At 38.3% G+C, this 19,390-nt stretch overlaps 1 protein-coding gene across 1 annotated transcript in view; it reads left to right on the top strand.

The window, feature by feature from the left end:
• The window catches only part of MYO3B (myosin IIIB), a 288,019-nt gene that overhangs the window by 92,471 nt on the left and 176,158 nt on the right, over positions 1-19,390 (top strand). Inside the window, exons 10-13 of the mRNA XM_087709242.1 lie at positions 1,112-1,228; positions 2,587-2,691; positions 14,488-14,571; positions 16,480-16,682. Coding sequence (XP_087565368.1) covers positions 1,112-1,228; positions 2,587-2,691; positions 14,488-14,571; positions 16,480-16,682 — 509 coding nt within the window. The remainder of the gene's footprint in view (positions 1-1,111; positions 1,229-2,586; positions 2,692-14,487; positions 14,572-16,479; positions 16,683-19,390) is intronic.

Here is a 19,390-nt window from a genome sequence, read left to right as displayed (position 1 = left end):
TGATAAACCAAACTCTCATAGATTATAGACAAAATTAAACAATTAAACACAAGGATAAAACATTTGGATCTAAATATTGAAATGTGGTTAATCAGTATTGGAAAATATGCAGTGATGTTTTGATCCAGGAGCTAATATCTGCAGATGAATCAAACACAAAAAACATCCAACAAAAGATATACCATATTTTTCAGAGTATAAGACGCTCCGAAGTATAAGACACACCTAGATTTTGGGGAGGAAAACAAGGGAAAAATATCTGCCTCTCCCTCTCAGCAATTTGCCTCCTTGCAACAAACAGTACAAAGATATACACTGTTTGTAGTGTTATATTTCAGACTATACTTGTACCGATGCTGTTAAAATTGATGTGCTTTCTGGAAGTATAGTTATTCTCGGCAGTGACGTGCGGTGAAGGTTCTGGCTGGTGAGGCAAAAAGAAAGAAAGCGGCTCCCCCTCCCCCCCCCCGCAGCAGGCTGGAGCGAGAGCCGGGGAGGTGAAAGGCAAAGAGGGGTGGGGGTGGGGTGTTCCAAGAGGCCCCCTCCCCTTTTGGAACTCCGCAAGCCATGCCCCTGAACCAGTTCTATCGGCAGCACCGTAGGTGCCACCATTTTGTTTTTGCCTATGAGCATGCGCAGAAGTAATTTTTTTACTACTGTGCATGCGTGCATAGTATGCCTCAAACGTGTCCGTATGCGAAGCCCGTCCCTTAGTAAACCAAAAGTAACAGAAGCGAGAACCTATCCCTGGGTGGAGGGATCCTCCTGCAGTCCTCTGCCAGCGAAAATAAAGCTCAAGAAGGCCAAGTTAGCTTCATGGGCAGAATTAAAGCAAACTAGAATTATTTTTGTTGTGTGTATTCCAAACATCCATTTGAACGATGACATCTACAATTCATTTCTCTGACCTATATAACCAAAATTTACTAGACAGACATATTGTTTTTTACTTGGCATGGCTATAAATTTATATTTGAGGAAGATACAAGAGTGTGTAAGCAATGGTTTGATTTAGTGAAATTAATATTTTGACAGAAGTGACAAATATTATGGAGATTATTGCTTATTGTTAAGAAATATTGCTTAACTGTGAAACTTGTGATCTTTTCAGGATACAATTATTTATCAGCTGAAGAAGCGATATGGAGATTTACAAATTTATACTTATGTTGGAGATATTTTAATAGCATTAAACCCTTTCCAAAATCTCTGTATATATTCTCCACAGGTAAGAAAGAAGCTGGAATCCTGCTTTTCAAACTATTTATGCTGTATCAAGTGATCATATTGTTTTCCTAAAGGAAATAAATTAATAAATTTAATTATTTAATTAATAAATTAACAATAGCAATTGATGGAGGGTGCTTCTTAATCATGCATTTTTTAATAAAGAAGACTACGTAAGGGTAACAAATTTTACCAATGCTTCCCTGGCCATAAATAATACATTTGAAGAAAAAGAAAGGGCATTGGAAGAGTATCTGAAGGGCACTGAAGAAGGTGCACTGAACGTATTGAAGGCTTTCCTGAATACAAAGTGTTAAAAACATTTAAAACAAAGAATGTGAAACAAAACAGCACCAAAGAAGCCAAAGTGGCAGAGAAAATAAACCAGGATAGGAACACAGATGGAAACCCGTACCTAACGTTATGGCCAGTTCGGAGAACCTCCAAATCTCACCTCTGGCTGGCCCCGCCCCGCTCACCCCATCCCTCCCCTCCCACCTCTCCCCTCCCAGGAGTCTCCATGCATTCCATTTTGGATGCGAGGTAAGTGTAGGCCTGCACGGAGGCACAGGGAGGGGGAAAAGACGGGCCTCCTGGAAGTTCCAGAAGGCCAGAAACGGGCCTGTAGGAGGCAGTTTTTGCCACCCTAGAGGCTCGAGGAAAGGCAAAAATGTCACACCCCCCCCAGTGCAGGGGGCTGACTAGGTCATGCCCACCATGGCCACACCCACCCAGCAACTGGGCAGAGAACCCATTGCTGAAGTTTTTGAAGCTCACACCTGGATAGGAACAAGGGAAAGAAAAAAAGGGAGCATAAATCAGCCTCACCAAAGGCCTGGATGAAGAGGCACATCTGCAGGGTCTTTGGAACACCAGTAGAATGGGAACTATTTGAATCTTGAGGGTAACCTAATTCCAGAAGGCAAGTGACAAAAAGGTGCATTTTCAAGGACCCAACAGATGACACTGTTTAATCGAAGGAATCCAGAGTGCCTCTACCCTGCCAGACTAGCTGAGAAGATACTATGGTATCTGCTTTCTCTTAGCCATTCTTTATTTTCTTTAAAAACATTATATAGAAGGCATGTTGGGGGAAATATAAGGGCACAAGAAGGATGTGATTCAGTCTTTGCTATCTCCCGGTTAAAGAATGAAATAGAAACCTTTCTGGTTTTTTTGCAAAGTTATTGCCATTTGGAATGGGCATTTATCTACATTGGCAAATAATTTGATCTAAGACTATGGATAGAAAGAAATCACATGTAGGAGTTAGTGGTTCTGCCTCTTTGTGTTTTGATATGTATTTTTTAGATGCCTGGCTCATATGCAGTGTTTTGACAAGTATGATTTTGTATTTAGTTTTCCAAGCTTTATCATGGTGTGAAGCGTTCCTCCAACCCACCCCACATATTTGCAACCGCAGATGCTGCTTACCAAGGCATGATTACTTTTAATAAAGACCAGGTAGGAAAATAGTTTTTTAAAATACTTACAATTATGTTATGCATGACATAAGAAAATGCTGCATTTTTTTAAAAAAAAAATGGGATTGATTAAACTTGGTCAAATGTGCTGTATAGAATTTAATGAGTTTTTGAATCATGAAAGTCATAACTGTGTTTAAACATAACCTGGTAATAGAAATTACCATGTAAGATTCTTAATAAAGTATATTTTAAAATATAATAGATTGGTTTTAATGTTAATCCTATCTAGAATTGAACCACTGAAATCAAAGGCAATTATAATCATGATTAGTTTACATTTCAGTGATTAATTGGGACTGTTACGATTAAATCTGTATCAAAATCATCCATGAATATAAAAATACAAGCAGTCCTCACTTAGCGACCATTTATTCAGCAATTGTTCAAAGTTATGATGGTGCTGAATAAGGAGACTTCTGGCAAGTTGTGCTTGTCTCAGAATCCCAATGGTTATGATCTTTTCATCGTTCCTATCACCCATCTCCTCCCACTTATGACTGTAGGACTGTAACTTTGTGGCTTGTATCTTTACGATATATATTGATATTGATTGTTTCCTGATTGCTCATTTGTACCCTATGACTATCATTAAGTGCTGTACCTTATGATTCTTAACAAATGTAACTTTTCTTTTATGTACACTGAGAGCATATGCACCAAAGACAAATTCCTTGTGTGTCCAATCACACGGCCAATAATTCTATTCTATTCTATTCTATTCTATTCTATTCTATTCTATTCTATTCTATTCTATTCTATTCTATTCTATTCTATTGCAATTTGGATGCCTGGCTACCAGTGCATATTTAGGACAGTCACATCATCCCACAGTTTCAAGATTTCCATTTGTAGGTTTCTGACAAGCAAAGTCGATGGAGGAAGCCAGGATGAAGTCTCAAGTTGTGGTCATGTAACATCATGCTTAATAACTGTGCATGATTTGCTTCCCAACCACAACTGGAATTTACAGAATTGCTGTTATACATTAGCACATATGTCGTGTAATTTTTTTGCTTCATGACCATGTCGCTAAGTGACAAGGTTCCTTGTCCTAATTATAGTCATTAACTGAGGCCTATGAAGCTGGGTCAGAAAAACACAGACAAGTTAAGAATTGAAAATTAGGGTATTAAAAACATGTGATATGTATTTGTATGATTAGTTGGATATGTATTTGGATACATATGTATTGGATATGTATTTGTATGATTAGTAATTATATAAAAGAAAGGATCAACAGACAGGTAATCGGACTGACTACATACACCTATGTAATGGATATAAAATGTAATTGTTATAAGATCTAATCACTATATGGAAATGTTGCACTATGTCCAATGTTTTTAATGTTTAATAAAAAACTTTATAATAATAATAAAAAAAAACCTGACGCCTATGAACTGAGAATCAGAAGCATCTGAAAGATCTGATATTTTTGTCAAAATAACAAAAGCGATGTTGTCCCTTCTTGAAGCAAGTGCCATGGTATTCAAAAGAGTGAAAGTTGTCTTGCTATGCCACAAGGCTGTTTTCATCCTTTCCCCCTACCCTGCAGATATCTGTGCTAAACATGTGCATTTTATAAGCTATTTAATTTGGAGCCCTTTTGAACACATACTCTTTGCGTGCATAAGTTGGTTTCAATGTAATTGTGATATGGCCACAATGGAAGTTGCCAGCAGGTGATTAGGAGATAATTGATAATTGATGCTATTGCTTTAAGTTTTTTTTCCCTAACTATTTTTTCTCATATCCCTTGTTCATTTCTTTCATGAATATATTTATATGACCACATATGGAGATTGAGACACATGCTTGGGTGTACTCAAGTGATTACAATTTTTGCTGTATAGATAATAATTATCCATAGGATACAAAGTAAATAACAGTATATTTTCAAATGGCATCAGCGATTCCTTTTGATTAAGAGCTTTTCCAGTGTATTGGTTTAATCTCATTTCCCTGTATTACATCTCTGATAGAATCAATAAAAAAGCTGCATCTCTTTTTAAGATGTGGCTTTTTTGTAATTAACTCCCAGCTGTGTCTGCATGCAAAGGATTTGCACATACTAGCAACCTACATCCAAACATCATAAAAAGTGCAGATGTGATTTCAAAAGCGCCGTTTCTTCTAATATACTTGTTGAAAGTTCACTGGATGTGAGTTGGGTCTGGTGTCATATGGTTGAACTGCTATTTGAGCACCCACACCTGTCAAGCCCCCAAACCTAGAAAGACACATAATGAGTCTTCCAAACAGAGTCCTTTATTCTTACCTATAGATTGAATCTTGCCAAACTGAAGCAATCTATCTATCTACATCAAATATATACTCTATAAGAACGTTCAGGGAGGGGCTGTCTTCACCCTTTTTCTCTCACACAAAGTCTCTGGACTGAGCTGCCTCTTATTCTTCTGGAATGCCTCCCTCCCACTTGCAAATCCAGATTTCTACTTTCCATCACAACACTACACCTATTATTCTCATTCACATCTTTGCATCAATATGGAGCTAGATCCTGGGAGGACCAGGATCTGTCCTAAGCCATAGAGACAGTTCAGTACTTTTATAAGCTGAATGGATGAGTCTGAAAGAGGGCTTCTAAGAGTTTTACAGATGACACTATAGAATGCAGGTCTTATATTAAAAAAAAACACCCTAAGGCATTTATTGTAGACTTCCTGGGAGGAGCTTACTGGTGTGGGGCAGCAAAAAATCAGCTGCCTCCGAATTCCTGGCTACGTACCTGTTTAGAGGATCTTCCATCTGACGTCTTATCAGGTTTTCTTATCCTTCAGGCAAGAGGGAAAGAAGAAACTGTTTTGCTGGCAAATGCTCTTCGATTTTTGCAGCTTTTGTGCTTGCAAGGAAAGGGGGGCTAGCCCAAGGCAGAACGGCTGTCCGTGCTGGGAACTTCAAACTGCCTTGTGCAGGACAAAGTAGGTTCTCCCACTCTGCTCTAAGTTTTGTTTGATTTAATCTTATCACGAGCTGAATCCGTTTACTGCGAGGACAATAATTGCTTATCAACATTTTAGCTTCTTCTCTTTTTCTCCTCCGAAAAATTATTTACTCAGAGGCTTTTAAAATGGCGCCGAGCAGGCTGGTTTCTCCGGTAATAACGAACACTTTTTGCTAATTCTTACAAGACTTCAAAAGAATTCAAAACAAAAGAGATAGCTTATCAAATGTTTTGGTTTCACAATAGAAGAATTTTACTCCTTTATTAACTTAGCTTATTTGGAAGTTAAATGGTGATGAATCTGTTGAACGGTCTTGTTACAATGTTTACTCACTGAAAGTTTTGCCAAGCCTTAAACTTCAAAATAAAAGCCTCTTTACTTAAAGCTGCATATTTAGGCTATAGAGTTTTATTAACTGCAGGCAGACAAATTTTGAAATGGCCTCAAAACCAAATATTAACTTGAAGTCGTCACCCTCTACTTCCAGGGGCACATCCTCAGTGCCTGGCACAAAGCTGCAGCCTCCGCCTCCTACGCCCCCTGCTGGGGATGTGTTAACGAAAGAATTTTTTCTGAGTAATCTAAGCGAGGCTCTTAATGCACAGACAATTAAAATGGAAGATAAATTTAGAGATAATAGAGAGGAGAGAAAAGAGGAAATAAAAGAAATGAAAGAAGAAATTAAAAGTGAAATTAAAAGTGAAATAAAAGGACTTAAACAGGAGTTGTATGAGAAATTTGAGGCTAAGGTTGATAAAATTAGAGACGACATGCTGAGTCTTGTAACTGTATTAACAGAACATATTTCTGGAGTGGAAGATACTCTAGAGGTTCTTAATGATGCCAATGCTAACTTGACATTGAAAACAGAGGTGGTGGAACAAAAAGTGGAAAATGCTGAAAAAGAAATTATTATGATACAGTACCGACAAATGGAGCTCGCATTAAGAGTAAGGGGGCTGCGTGAGGAGAAACAGGAGAACCTGAAACAGACCCTATCGGAAGCTTTTGACCGCCTGATGGGAAGACCAGGGACCAACCAAGGCTGGCAAATTGACAAAGCTTACCGCGTTAACTCCTGGCTGGCAAAGCAGAAGCAGCTTCCTCGAGACATCGTTATATATTTTACTACAAGAGAGTCCAGAAATATGGTACTGCAAGCGTCTTATAACACTAAGCTTCAAATTGGCGGTCAAGACCTGGCTGTTTTGAAAGAGATACCATCTCAAATGTTAAGAGCCAGAAGAGACTACGCTTTTTTGGCCGAAGAACTCAGAAACCGTCAGATACAGTATAGATGGGATGCACCATTCGGCATCATATTTACATTTGATAAGCAAAGGTACCGCCTCAACTCTGTATGGAAAGCCCGAGATTTTTATTATAATATATTGAAGGCCGGACACCCTGCACTACCTGGACCTAGAGAAAGACCACAAGAAGGACAGGATAGACAGCAAACTACACAACCACCAGACAAGATGGAGCATCTCTCTTCTCTAGAAGTGCAAGGTGCTATGGAACCAAGACCTAGCCGCATGACTACTAGACGTATGGAGAAACAAGCTAAAAAGCAACAGCATCAACAATCATCGGCCATCGATCAAGGATCTACAACAACAAATCTGGAAGCAATGGGAGGAGCTAGACCTAAGGTTAAACAGGCCGTGCAGGAAGCTCTAAAAATGCTTCAACCAACCAAAGATGACAACTAAGATTTTAACATGGAACGTCAACGGACTGAACTCTCCACAGAAGAGGAAGAAAATATTTCATTATCTCAAACAGTTTAAGAACGATGTAATTTGTTTGCAAGAAACTCATATCAAGTCAACTGATCAAAAATATTTGATCAACTCAAAACTTGGTCAACATTTTGCAGCTTCTGCTATGGAAAAGAAGAATGGTATAGTTGTATACTTAAGAAAAGATATGAAAGCTGAATTAATAGAAGCAGATCCCTTCGGAAGATATATTGCTTTAGACTTAATCTTAGAAGGGAAAAAGACATTACTTTTGGGAATTTATGCACCCAATCAACAGCAAGATAGATTCTATAGAAATCTTCATGCTAAATTAGTACAGTGGGACTATAGTTCCTGTATACTATTGGGTGACTGGAATGGAGTGATAGACACTAAGAGAGATAAGAAGATTTCCCGCCTAAATACCAAGATGCGAGCAAAGTTACCCAAATCCTTCTTTGACATTATGGATGATTTTGAATTGAGAGATATCTGGCGAGAAAGAAATGCAGAGGAATACGACTTCACCTTCTTCTCGGACAGGCATCAATCCCTTTCAAGGATTGATTTTATTCTAACCACTAATGATTTGCTTTCTAGGGTCAAGAAAACAAAGATTGCAGCTAGAGTCCTTTCGGACCATAACCCAGTTTGGATGGAGTTGGGAAGGGTAGTGCAGGCAAGAAGGTTTTGGAGACTGAATGAAAATTTATTTAGATATGAAAACTATATTAATGATTGTAAAAAATTACTATCTGAATATTTTGTTTTGAATATGAATAAGGGTACATCTATGGAATTTGTATGGGATGCAAGCAAAGCGTATATGAGAGGAGTTTTGATGAATATAAATAAAACACATAGAAATAAGCAAGGGTTAAAACGAACAGAACTGGAAGAGGAAATTAAGAGAAAAGAGCTCGAGTTAACAAGGAAACCAGACGATACAAAGGTTAAGGAAACTATTAACATATTAAAATCTCAATTTGACATGTTGATCTCTGACCAGGTAGCTACTAATTTATTATATGCAAAACACAATACTTTTTGTAATGCAAACAAACCTGGCAGATGGTTAGCTTATCAGATTAGGAAAAAAAGGAAAACTCGAAATATATCTAAACTGATTTACAGAGGGAAGGAGGTGTTCCAACAGGAAGAGATTCAAAAGGCTTTCTGGGAATTTTTTACAGAACTGTATAAAGGGGATAAAATTAATGGTTTAGACATAGACAAATATTTAGACAAGGAGAAAATACCTTCAGTTAGAGAAGAACACAGGCAAAAATTGAATCAACCAATAACCTCGGGGGAAATCCTGCAGGTAATTAAGCAATTAAAGCCAGGGAAAGCACCAGGTACAGATGGCTTGACAGCGGTTTACTATAAAAACTTACAGTTAGAAATGGTAGAACCTCTTAGAGAATTATTTAATATGATTCAAACGGAAGGTAAAGTCCCTCCATCTTGGAAGACAGCGTTTATATCTTTGATACCCAAAGAAGATCAAGATACTACTCAACCCAAAAATTATAGACCCATTTCATTACTGAATGTAGATTATAAAATTTTTACTAAAATATTAGCAAATAGGTTAATGTTGGTCATTCAACAATTGATACATACGGACCAAACAGGTTTTATACAAGGGAGACAGATGAAAAGTAATGTCAGATTAATTATTAATGCATTAGAATATTTGGGAAAGAACAACCAGATCCCTGCTGCGTTTATATTTTTGGATGCTGAGAAGGCCTTTGATCGAGTTAACTGGCAATTTCTGCTGAAGATATTGCAAAAAATGCAGATAGGAGATAATTTTTTACAGTCAATTAAAGCAATATACCAACAGCAAACAGCACAAATCATAGTCAATGGAAGTTTAACAGACTCTATTCAAATTGGAAAAGGTACAAGACAGGGTTGTCCTTTGTCCCCATTATTGTTTATTATAACTTTGGAAGTATTGTTGAATAAAATACGGGGCTTGGATGGTTTAAAAGGGATCAAGATTAGGCAGCAAGAATATAGAGTCCGCGCTTTTGCGGATGATTTGGTCATAATATTGGAACAACCGCAGGAATCCAGTATGGTTTTAATGAATACGATTAATCAATATGGTCAAGTGTCTGGCTTTAAAATAAACTTAGGAAAAACCAAAACATTAGCTATAAATATGAATATTAAACAAAAGGAAGAATTAGGAGTGATGCTAGGATGTGAGGTAGTTAAAAAAGTCAAATATCTTGGAGTCAACATCTTAACTTCAAATGGGAAGTTATATAAGCATAATTATGAACCACTTTGGCATAGCATACAGACAGAGATGAAAAAATGGGAGAAATTGCACTTATCTTTGCTGGGCAGGATAGCGGCAGTGAAAATGAACATTTTACCAAAATTTTTATTTCTTTTCCAAATGTTACCTATACTTAAAAAAGATGCGAACCTTTTAGAATGGCAGAAGGGTATCAACAAATTTGTGTGGGCAGGAAAGAAGCCGAGGGTAAAGATGAAAATAATGCAAGATGTACGTGAGAGAGGAGGACTGAAACTACCTAATTTAAAACTATATTATGATGCAGTGGTATTATCTGTAATTAGTGATTGGATTCATTTAACCAATGATAGAATATTGAACATTGAGGGACACGATCTGGTATTTGGTTGGCACGCTTACCTGTTATTCAACAAAAAATTGGATAAGAACTTTAAAAGTCATATTTTAAGAAATGCTTTATTGCGGGTCTGGAAGAAATACCAATATAAATTAAATGACAAGATACCCATGTGGGCAATTCCTAGACATGCAATTGAAAATATGAATACAGCACAAAAACAGGACAGATTCACTTACAGACAGCTTCTTACCTCGGAAAGGGGGGTATTACAATTAAAATCTTTAGAGGTATTAAAAGAGGAGAAGGTAATTCAAACATGGTTCCAGTATGGGCAATTACAGGCTAGGTGGAAAATAGATCAAAAAATTGGTTTTATTCAAGTTGAGGATAATCTGTTTAAACAAATAAGAGATCAAAGCTTAATGCATATAAAGAGGATATATAATGTATTAATACAGATGGATTCGGAAACAGAATTAGTTAAAGATTGTATGATAAAATGGGCTCAAAATATTGAGGAACCAATAATGTTGGATACATGGGAAAGAATTTGGGTAAGAAATGTGAAATTTACACAAGCTCAAAATCTGAGAGAAAATTTTTACAAGATGTTCTACAGATGGCATTTAGATCCTAAAAAGTTGGCTTCTATGTATCCGAATGTACAGCCTAAATGTTGGAGGTGTGGTTCTCTCGATGCTACATATTATCATATATGGTGGACCTGCCAAAAGGTTAAGGCATTTTGGATAAAAATATGGTGGGTCATGCAAAATGTTTTTAAAAGAAGGATAAAGTTTATCCCTCAGTTATTTTTACTAGGTATATGTACTGATTTTACAGTGGTAGAGACCAATTTGATTCTGCACCTGATAACTGCAGCAAGACTGTTGGTGGCGCAATATTGGAAGAAGGAAGACTTGCCTACAATCCAAGAATGGACATTGAAAGTAACAAACTTAGCTGAAATGGCTAAAATATCGGCATATCTCAAAGATCATTCAAATGAGAGATATAAACGAGACTGGAAAAAATGGATTGACTATATACAAAATAAATACGGGACTAAGAAATTCCAGTTAGCCTATGCTTAAGATCAGAAATGATTTAAACTGTTAAAAGTCAGTTCAGTAAGAAGAAGCTAAGTTCAATCTAGAATGTCATTAATTTCTTTATTTCTTTTTTCTCAATAGATTTTAGACTGTGCTAGTTAAAAATCCATACCGTGTACGGGTTCTGGGAAGTCGGGGGGGGGGAAGGAGGAGGGGGGATGGGGGGGTGGAGGGAGGGAGGGGTATACACAACAAAAAAAAAATTGTACTTCAATGTCTTAATGATTGACAAATGATGACATGTTTGTGTTTTTTTTTTTAAAGAAAAATAAAAAAAGCTCTCTTAAAAAAAAAAAAAGGCATTTATTGTAGATGGGAGAGAAATCTTGTGGTAGTGATATATGTGAGAACAATCTAGATAACCTTAGTAATCACAAGCTGAAGATGAGTCAGTGGCATGATGAAGACTGAAAAACTAATGCAGTCTGAGGCTGCATTAGCAGAAGGAGGATCACTTCTGGGTCATGGAATGTAATTTCTATACTAGCCAGACCTTATCTGGAGAAATATGTCCAGTTCTCAGCACTCTATTTTAGAAAGACATTGACGAAAGTGGAATGTGCCTCAAGATGAGAAGCCAGGATAGAGACAGGTTAAAGTAATTGGGTGTTGAAGGAGAAAGGAGAAGGGGGAGAAAGGCAGCAGCAATATTGTTTCCAAAAGAAAGAACTAAGACTTTCCTCCAACCTTGGATATAAATTAGATTTTGCAGGATAAAGTATTTCCAACTAATAAATTTATACTATGGTAAACATTTAAGGGATGCAGTGGCTTAGTGGCTAAGATGCTGAGCTTGTCAATCAGACAGGTCAGCAGTTCAGTGGTTTGAATCCCTTGTGCCACATAATGGAGTGAGCTCCCGTTACTTGTCCCAGCTTCTGCCAATCTAGTAGTTCAAAAGCATGTAAAAAATGCAAGTAGAAAAATAGGAACCACCTTTGGTGGGAAGGTAACAGCGTTCCGTGAGTCTTTGGCATTTAGTCATGCTGGCCACATGACCATGGAGACATCTTTGGACAGCGCTGGCTCTTCGGCTTTGAAACAGAGAAGAGCACAGCCCCCTAGAGTTAGGAACGTTTAGCACATACGTGCAAGAGGAACCTTTACCTTTGCATTTAAACATTTGTTCCAAAGCTAGTCTATTATCTAGAACACTAGGGAAAGTTCACCTAATACTGGAATTAAAGTTTGAGCTTTAATTTGTTTACTTGCATTGACCTTTATCTTTTATTCTCTCTGATATTTACATTTGTTTCTATGTGCAACTTGTTAGTTCTTTACATCAGAGTTGTTTCTGTAGTAGTATTAGTTCTGTCATCATAAGCCAAAATCTTATACAGCGTATTGCCCATAATATTTCTAATGGGACACCCTTTTCACATATGTTTGCAACATATGAAATGGCAGATCTGTATTTTGAACAATATCGTCACTGAATATTTTGCGTGTGATTACTTAAAGTGAAAAGGGGAATATTTACATTCTCTTTTTAATTTGGGGGAGTTGAAGCCCAGAAGTCTTAAACTTGCCAAGGTTGGACAGTCCTGCTCTAGAAAATAAATACAGGTATATTACCATTTGGAATAAAGAGAAAATGAAGTGATGTGCAGGGAACTTCAAATATATTATGTTTGGTGACTGTTTGAAGGAACCTTTTCTCTCCTTTTTTTTTACCGTTAAACGTAGAACAACCAATATGTAGTCTGAATAGCTGTTCTTCTAGGATGCTTCAAGAACCAAGGTAGAGTTCAGCTAAATAGGCAACTGCTGCCAAAAACATTAATCATCCATTTGGCTTCCTGCCTCCACCATAATACCTTGTAGAACTTGTCGACTGATATATGTTTCACTCTTCGTCAGTTTTCCAGTGGGTCATTAAGTTAAAAAAAAAAGTAAATAGCTGTAAAATATATTAAAACAAAAAAAATAATATATTCCAATATTAAAGAGCAGTGTAAGTTATTGAACGTTGTGATCCTATGTTCTTCATGGTCTTTTTTTAAATCATTGCTCTGTACTTAACCTGAAAGGGTTAAATGTATTTTGTTGCAAATTTGATATGTCACATGGAGAGAGCCAAGAGCATGGCTACTATTTTCACACTGGTGGCCATGTTATGATGTGATGTCTGATTTGGCCCTTGCATGGATACAAACTGGCCAACGCAGAGGAAAACCTATGTAATTTTAAGGAGTAGCCCATGTGAACAAAAACTGCCCTAATATTGTCAGTTCCACGGGCATAGTGACTGTTATGAAATTATCAACCAGTTGCATTTTTTGAGACAATCCGAGATTAAGAGCCGAGGTGGCGCAGTGGTTAAATGCAGCACTGCAGGCTACTTCAGCTGACTGCAGTTCTGCAGTTCGGCTGTTCAAATCTCACCGGCTCAGGGTTGACTCAGCCTTCCATCCTTCCGAGGTGGGTAAAATGAGGACCCAGATTGTTGTTGGGGGCAATATGCTGACTCTGTAAACTGCTTAGAGAGGGCTGAAAGCCCTATGAAGCGGTTTATAAGTCTAACTGCTATTGCTAACTGCTATTCAGTCTGTTTGATTGAACTCCCCAATTCTGCATGCCATTTTTTTTTTCATCTGGAGCAGCCAGATTCAGACCTGGAAGGCTTCAGTGGACATTACAACAAAACAAAACAAAACAAAACACCCTCTAAACTTTATTGGCAAAATAGTTGATTTTCTCGTTTGTCACTTACTGTACATTCATTATTTAATCAGAGTCTAATGTCACTTATACATAAATATATCCTGCGGGTGTATTTGTAGCAATAGCAATAGCAATAGCAGTGGACTTATATACCGCTTCATAGGCCTTTCAGGCCTCTCTAAGCGGTTTACAGAGAGTCAGCATATTGCCCCCAACAATCTGGGTCCTCATTTTATCCACCTCGGAAGGATGGAAGGCTGAGTCAACCCTGAGCCGGTGAGATTTGAACCGCTGACCTGCTGTTCTAGCAGTAGCCTGCAGTGCTGCATTTAACCACTGCGCCACCTTGGCTCTAGAAGGGTCAGAAATCTATTCTCACTGAAAGAATTTGGCAGAAATAGAAATTCATTCTGTATTCTCCATTATCAGCCAGCTAGATCTAATTCAAAGACATGCATTCACACATATGCTGTATTTTATACTTTCAACTGGGCAACTTTGAATGTTTGTTTTATATTCTGCATGATTGCTCAACTCTTCAAAGAAAGTATAATTTAAGATAGCTAAATGTTTAATGGTACACTAAAGCACATGAAAATAGGGATGAAGGTCTATTCCTTGAATTGCCAATTAGACAACTTCTCTCTTCTGTTTTGTACCCTCAGTGCATAATCATCAGTGGGGAAAGCGGTGCCGGGAAGACCGAGAGTGCCCATCTCATTGTGCAGCATTTGACCTTCCTGGGAAAGGTATTTACTGACTGTCACATAACTCAAATTATAATGCTGTGAAGTACTGGCTGCATTTGCATGCAACCTTAAACTGAGATTTAGTGCAGGGCTGAGCAATCTCTGTCTCAACTGATTATACCGGGTTTCAATTCTCCCTCCTCACCACAGGCAAGAGGAGCAGGCTGAGATTTGTTAATGTAGAATTATCTGGAGGCCACAGGTTGCCCGCTTGCTAATTTGGCAGGGATGAGCTTGTACAAATCTTTGGGTTCGTGTTTGTGTTTCATGTTTTTTCTTCCCGTCTCATTTCAAGTGTATCTTGTGACAAGGTGATTACAAGCTTCTGCTTCTATTTTTTGTTAACTTCAGTCTCAGATCCTTTGTTAAAGCATAATACCAATAATCCTCAGATTATGATCACAACCAGAGGTGGTATTCAGCTGGTTCTGACCAGTTCGCCCCAACCAGTAGCGGAAATCCAGCTCTATGCTGTCCTATTTAGGCACGTTTTTGAGGCTGGGTGCATGCGCAGAAGGCATGTGCATGAGCAAAGTGCATGCATGGAACGCCGGGCACCTGCGTGGAAGGGACGCCTGCACCCACGAACCAGTGGTAACAAAAAGTGAAACTCACCGTTGATCACAACTGGTATGAGAATTTCTGTTGCTAAGTAAGGCACTAATTAAGTGTGAGTCACACCCCTGATTTTACAAACCTTTTTGCCTGATTGTTAAGCGAGTCACTGGGGTTGTTAAATGAATCAGGCAGATGTTAAGTGATTCTGGAGCCCCCATTGACTTTGCTGATCAGAAGCTGATTGGGAAGTTTGCAAATGGCTATCACATAACCTCGGGATGCTGCAACCATCCTCATAAATATGTGCCAGTTGCCAAATACCTGAATTTAGATCATGATTGTGGTGATTGCTGTGACAATTGCAAGTGCAAGGAAGGGTTATAAGTCAACCCTTTCAGTGCAGTTATAACTTACTTATTAACCTTATAAGAAAGGTTGTAACTCAAGGACTACCTGTAATATACAGAGAGCTTTATTGAAATTGAAATTGAAAATAGGGCGGGGTATTTACTTATTCAGTAGGTTTTATGTATAATAAAACAACTTTTAAAATTTGTATTTTCATTGGTTTATATCCCAGAGAAATTAGGAAACGTTCTCTTCAAGCAAATTTGCAAAAAGTATTAATAGATAGATATTTAATGCTGGGGGATTTTTTTTTGTTCTTGTTTCTTGTTATCTTGTTCCTGATCTGTCTCCTTTTCAACTGTCTTTGGCTGATGGATTTGCTTTCAGTGCAGGGTGATAATAGGAATGCTTTAAATGAATATGAGGATTATATTTATTATATGAGATGAGATGATATATGAGATGAGATTATATATGATATGATATGATGATATGATATGATATGATATTCAGTTTATTACAGCCTTAGACCAGAGACCAGAACAAATAAAAATGCTCAGTAAATATACAATAAAAATTTCTAGTAGAAAATAATAAATAACAACTAAAATCTATAATAAAATCCAGCCTGTCAATTATACATTGTCTAACTATACTACAGTTACAATCCATAAACTGTGTGGCCCATTGTAGGTTCAAGGCTAAAGACTAAGCAGCGCAAAGGGTTTGCCACATTTGTTATACAACATCACTATGGTGGAGAAGACACGTGTTTGTGATGAATCCCCAGTGCTGCCGCGCAGAATCTGGCCACCTATGTTGTAGTTGTAGTTAAGGACTCTTCATCCTTAAGCAGCCACTGAAGATAGGTAGTATCGGAACAGCCAGGATACCTAGAATATGTTTTTTTTCCTGACCTCTGGGTAAAAGGAACATCTAAATGAATACGAGGGCCTTATAATTGATAGAGGAAACTCCTTGTGACCTTTTCTGTTTATCAAGGCAAACAACCGTGCTTTGCGGGAGAAGATTCTCCAAGTGAATCCTTTGGTCGAAGCATTTGGGAATGCCCGCACTGCTATCAATGACAATTCTAGCCGTTTTGGGAAATACTTGGAAATGATGTTCACACCAACTGGAGCTGTAATGGGAGCAAAGATCTCAGAATACCTGCTAGAAAAATCCAGAGTTATAAAGCAAGCCTTGTAAGTATAATTTGGATTTTTCTGTTTAAAATATTGCTTTTTGTTATAAATTTGTATAAATGTTAGGGTTCCAAGTAACACCCCCAATGAAAGAAGACTCCAAGGCTTGAGTTTCCTCAAAGTTCCATTTTATTAGAGATGTCATATCAGCACATCTGAGAAAATCCGAATCTGAAAGTTTCCAGGTTTTCCCCACCCAAACGAACGTTCAAGTCCCTGCCCAGCACCCACATGTCCATCACAGAATCCAATCAGTCACCGGGCCTCCCAGTGACACCATTCCAGGTGCAGGGCAAGAAGTCCTTGACTCACTGAGAAAGGAATGTTATTTTGACCAAATCTCTGACACTCCATATAATCCCCTCTCCCAATTTCCCACAGCATTAAAAGTGGCAGGTCTGAAAGCCCAGTGCAAAAGATGGCTTCCAGGCCTGACAGGAAATATGTTACCTTCAGCTGTAAAAGGTTGGAGACTTTTCAGTATGATTTTGACTTCGGGGCATTAATACCTGGCCTGTGTGAATTATTTGGAGAGGCAATTTGCAAAGGAACCATAGCGCACCTTGAAACTCCTGCTTGAAGTGCTGAGGTACTAATCGCAGTCTAGAGATGACTTCTCTGCAGCTACACATATGCCAAAGCAACTGGGGAGGGCTTTGAAAGAGCTGCCTAAGAGATGCAGTCATCTTGATCCTTGGAATATTATATTGCCAGAAGTATTCGCTTACTGCCTTTGCTTGCATATTAACTTACTGTAAGTGACATCCCATTCCTAATCCATAGGGTTCAATATGAGGTTGGTCTACCCTTTGCAGCTAAAACAGCTTCAACTCTTCTGGGAAAACTGTCCACAAGATTTAAGAGTGTGTTTATGGGGATTTTTGACCATTCTTCCAGAAGTGCATATGTGAGGTCACACACTGATGTTGGATGAGTTTACGTGGCCTACCACTTCATGGCTGAGTTGCTGTCATTCCCAAACACTTCCATGTTCTTATAATACAGCTGACAATTGACTGTGGAATATTTAGGAGCGAGGAAATTTCACAACTGGATTTGTTGCACAGGTGGCATAATATCACAGTTCCATGCTGGAATTCACTGAGCCCCTGAGAGTGACCCATTCTTTCACAAATGTTTGTAAAAACAGTCTGCATGCCTAGGTACTTGATTTTATATACCTGTGGCCATGGAAGTGATTGGAACACCTGATTCTGATTATTTGGATGGGTGAGCGAATACTTTTGGCAATATAGTGTATGATGTCTTCAGTTCATGAAGCATCCTTCCAAATGATTCGAACAGCCCTAATTTGTATAAGGAGTAAAACTATAGAGCTATTTACATTCAGCTGTCAATCATCTTTTTTGCATTCATACTGAAAATGGATGATTACAAAGTAAATATTCTTTCATTGAAGGTATTTAATTTTATTTCGGTTGAACATATGTGCTCTAAAAGAATCTCGTGGTGAGTTATATTCTTGTCAAATAAGGGAAAAGTAAGACCTAAAATAAATAATTTGATTTAATACACACCTCATAATAATGGAAACACCTGAGGAATGTGCTTAATGGACAAAAGGCATGGTTGGGTTTTAAATGCTAAGTTCCAGTTGTGAGAGTAGGAGGCCACGTTTTTATTAGGTACTGAAAGATAGATTTGTTTTGCACCAGGATGGCCTCCATGGAAAGGACAAAGCTGAGAGATATCTGGCAGTAAGGCTCAACTACAAAAGACCTAATGAAAGAAATGCTAATAGTAACTGTTCAGTTCCTCTTAGCAAGTCAGCCCTACCCGATTAAGGCAAATTACTTGAAAATTATTTATTTGTCTGGTTCCCATCTTTCCTGCTGTGAGAAAACAATTAAGCTGAATAGTGAAAGACTATATAATTTGAAGATAAACCAGAATGTAAGTTAAGTTTAAGTTAAGTAAATCAGTGGTGGTCCACAGACCCCTGGGAGGACCGCGATGTCATCACAGGGGGTTTGAGAAGCCTTGAAGAAACGTTATGATTTAAATCTTGAGTTACGTCTTGGGGATCCGTGGCCTGTGGTCTGTGGTCACAATAGGTATGTAAATGGGTTCGTGGTGAATAAAAGATGGAGAACCACTGCTGTAAACTATTGGGTTTGTTGTTGCTGCTTTTAAACACTTACGTGCACTGGGATGTAATTCTTGGGTTCTATAAGTCAAGCCAAGTCCAGCCTGCAGGGTGCTTAGATCTGGCCTGCAGGGCTGCCCTGGAAACAGCAAAGGACTGGCCTGTGGTGCTTTTGCCAGCAAAAATGAGCATCCCTCCCGAGCTCCCTTTTCATTGGCAGAGGGTTGCAGGAGGCTGTCGCAGCCGAAAACGGAGCTCAGGAGCCTGTTTTCACTTGCAGAGCACTTGAGCCACCACAGGCGCCCCTGATAGGAGTGACGTCAAGCTAGCCATGCCCACCCTCTCTCCCAGAAGTCAAACACAACCCTGATGCAGCCCTCAATGAAATCGAGTTTGACGCCCCTGTTCTAGATGGAGAATAGGACTCCATCACCTCAATTATAGAGCAGGGACCTGAGATTAATGGGTTTTGCAGTATGGACATCTGGATTTCTTTAGGTATAAACATGTGGTTTGGGGGAACTATTGCTTCCTGAGACTGTTTTATATACTAGTTGAATCTCTCAGCTTAAAGATAACATCTTAAATTTATGCTCTACAG

The sequence above is a fragment of the Thamnophis sirtalis genome, unplaced genomic scaffold (genome assembly GCF_051295495.1).
Source record: "Thamnophis sirtalis isolate CommonGarterSnake01/CBP01778 unplaced genomic scaffold, rThaSir2_p1.2 scaffold_1, whole genome shotgun sequence".
NCBI lineage: Eukaryota > Metazoa > Chordata > Lepidosauria > Squamata > Natricidae > Thamnophis > Thamnophis sirtalis.
This window is presented reverse-complemented; position numbering and strand designations above follow the sequence as displayed.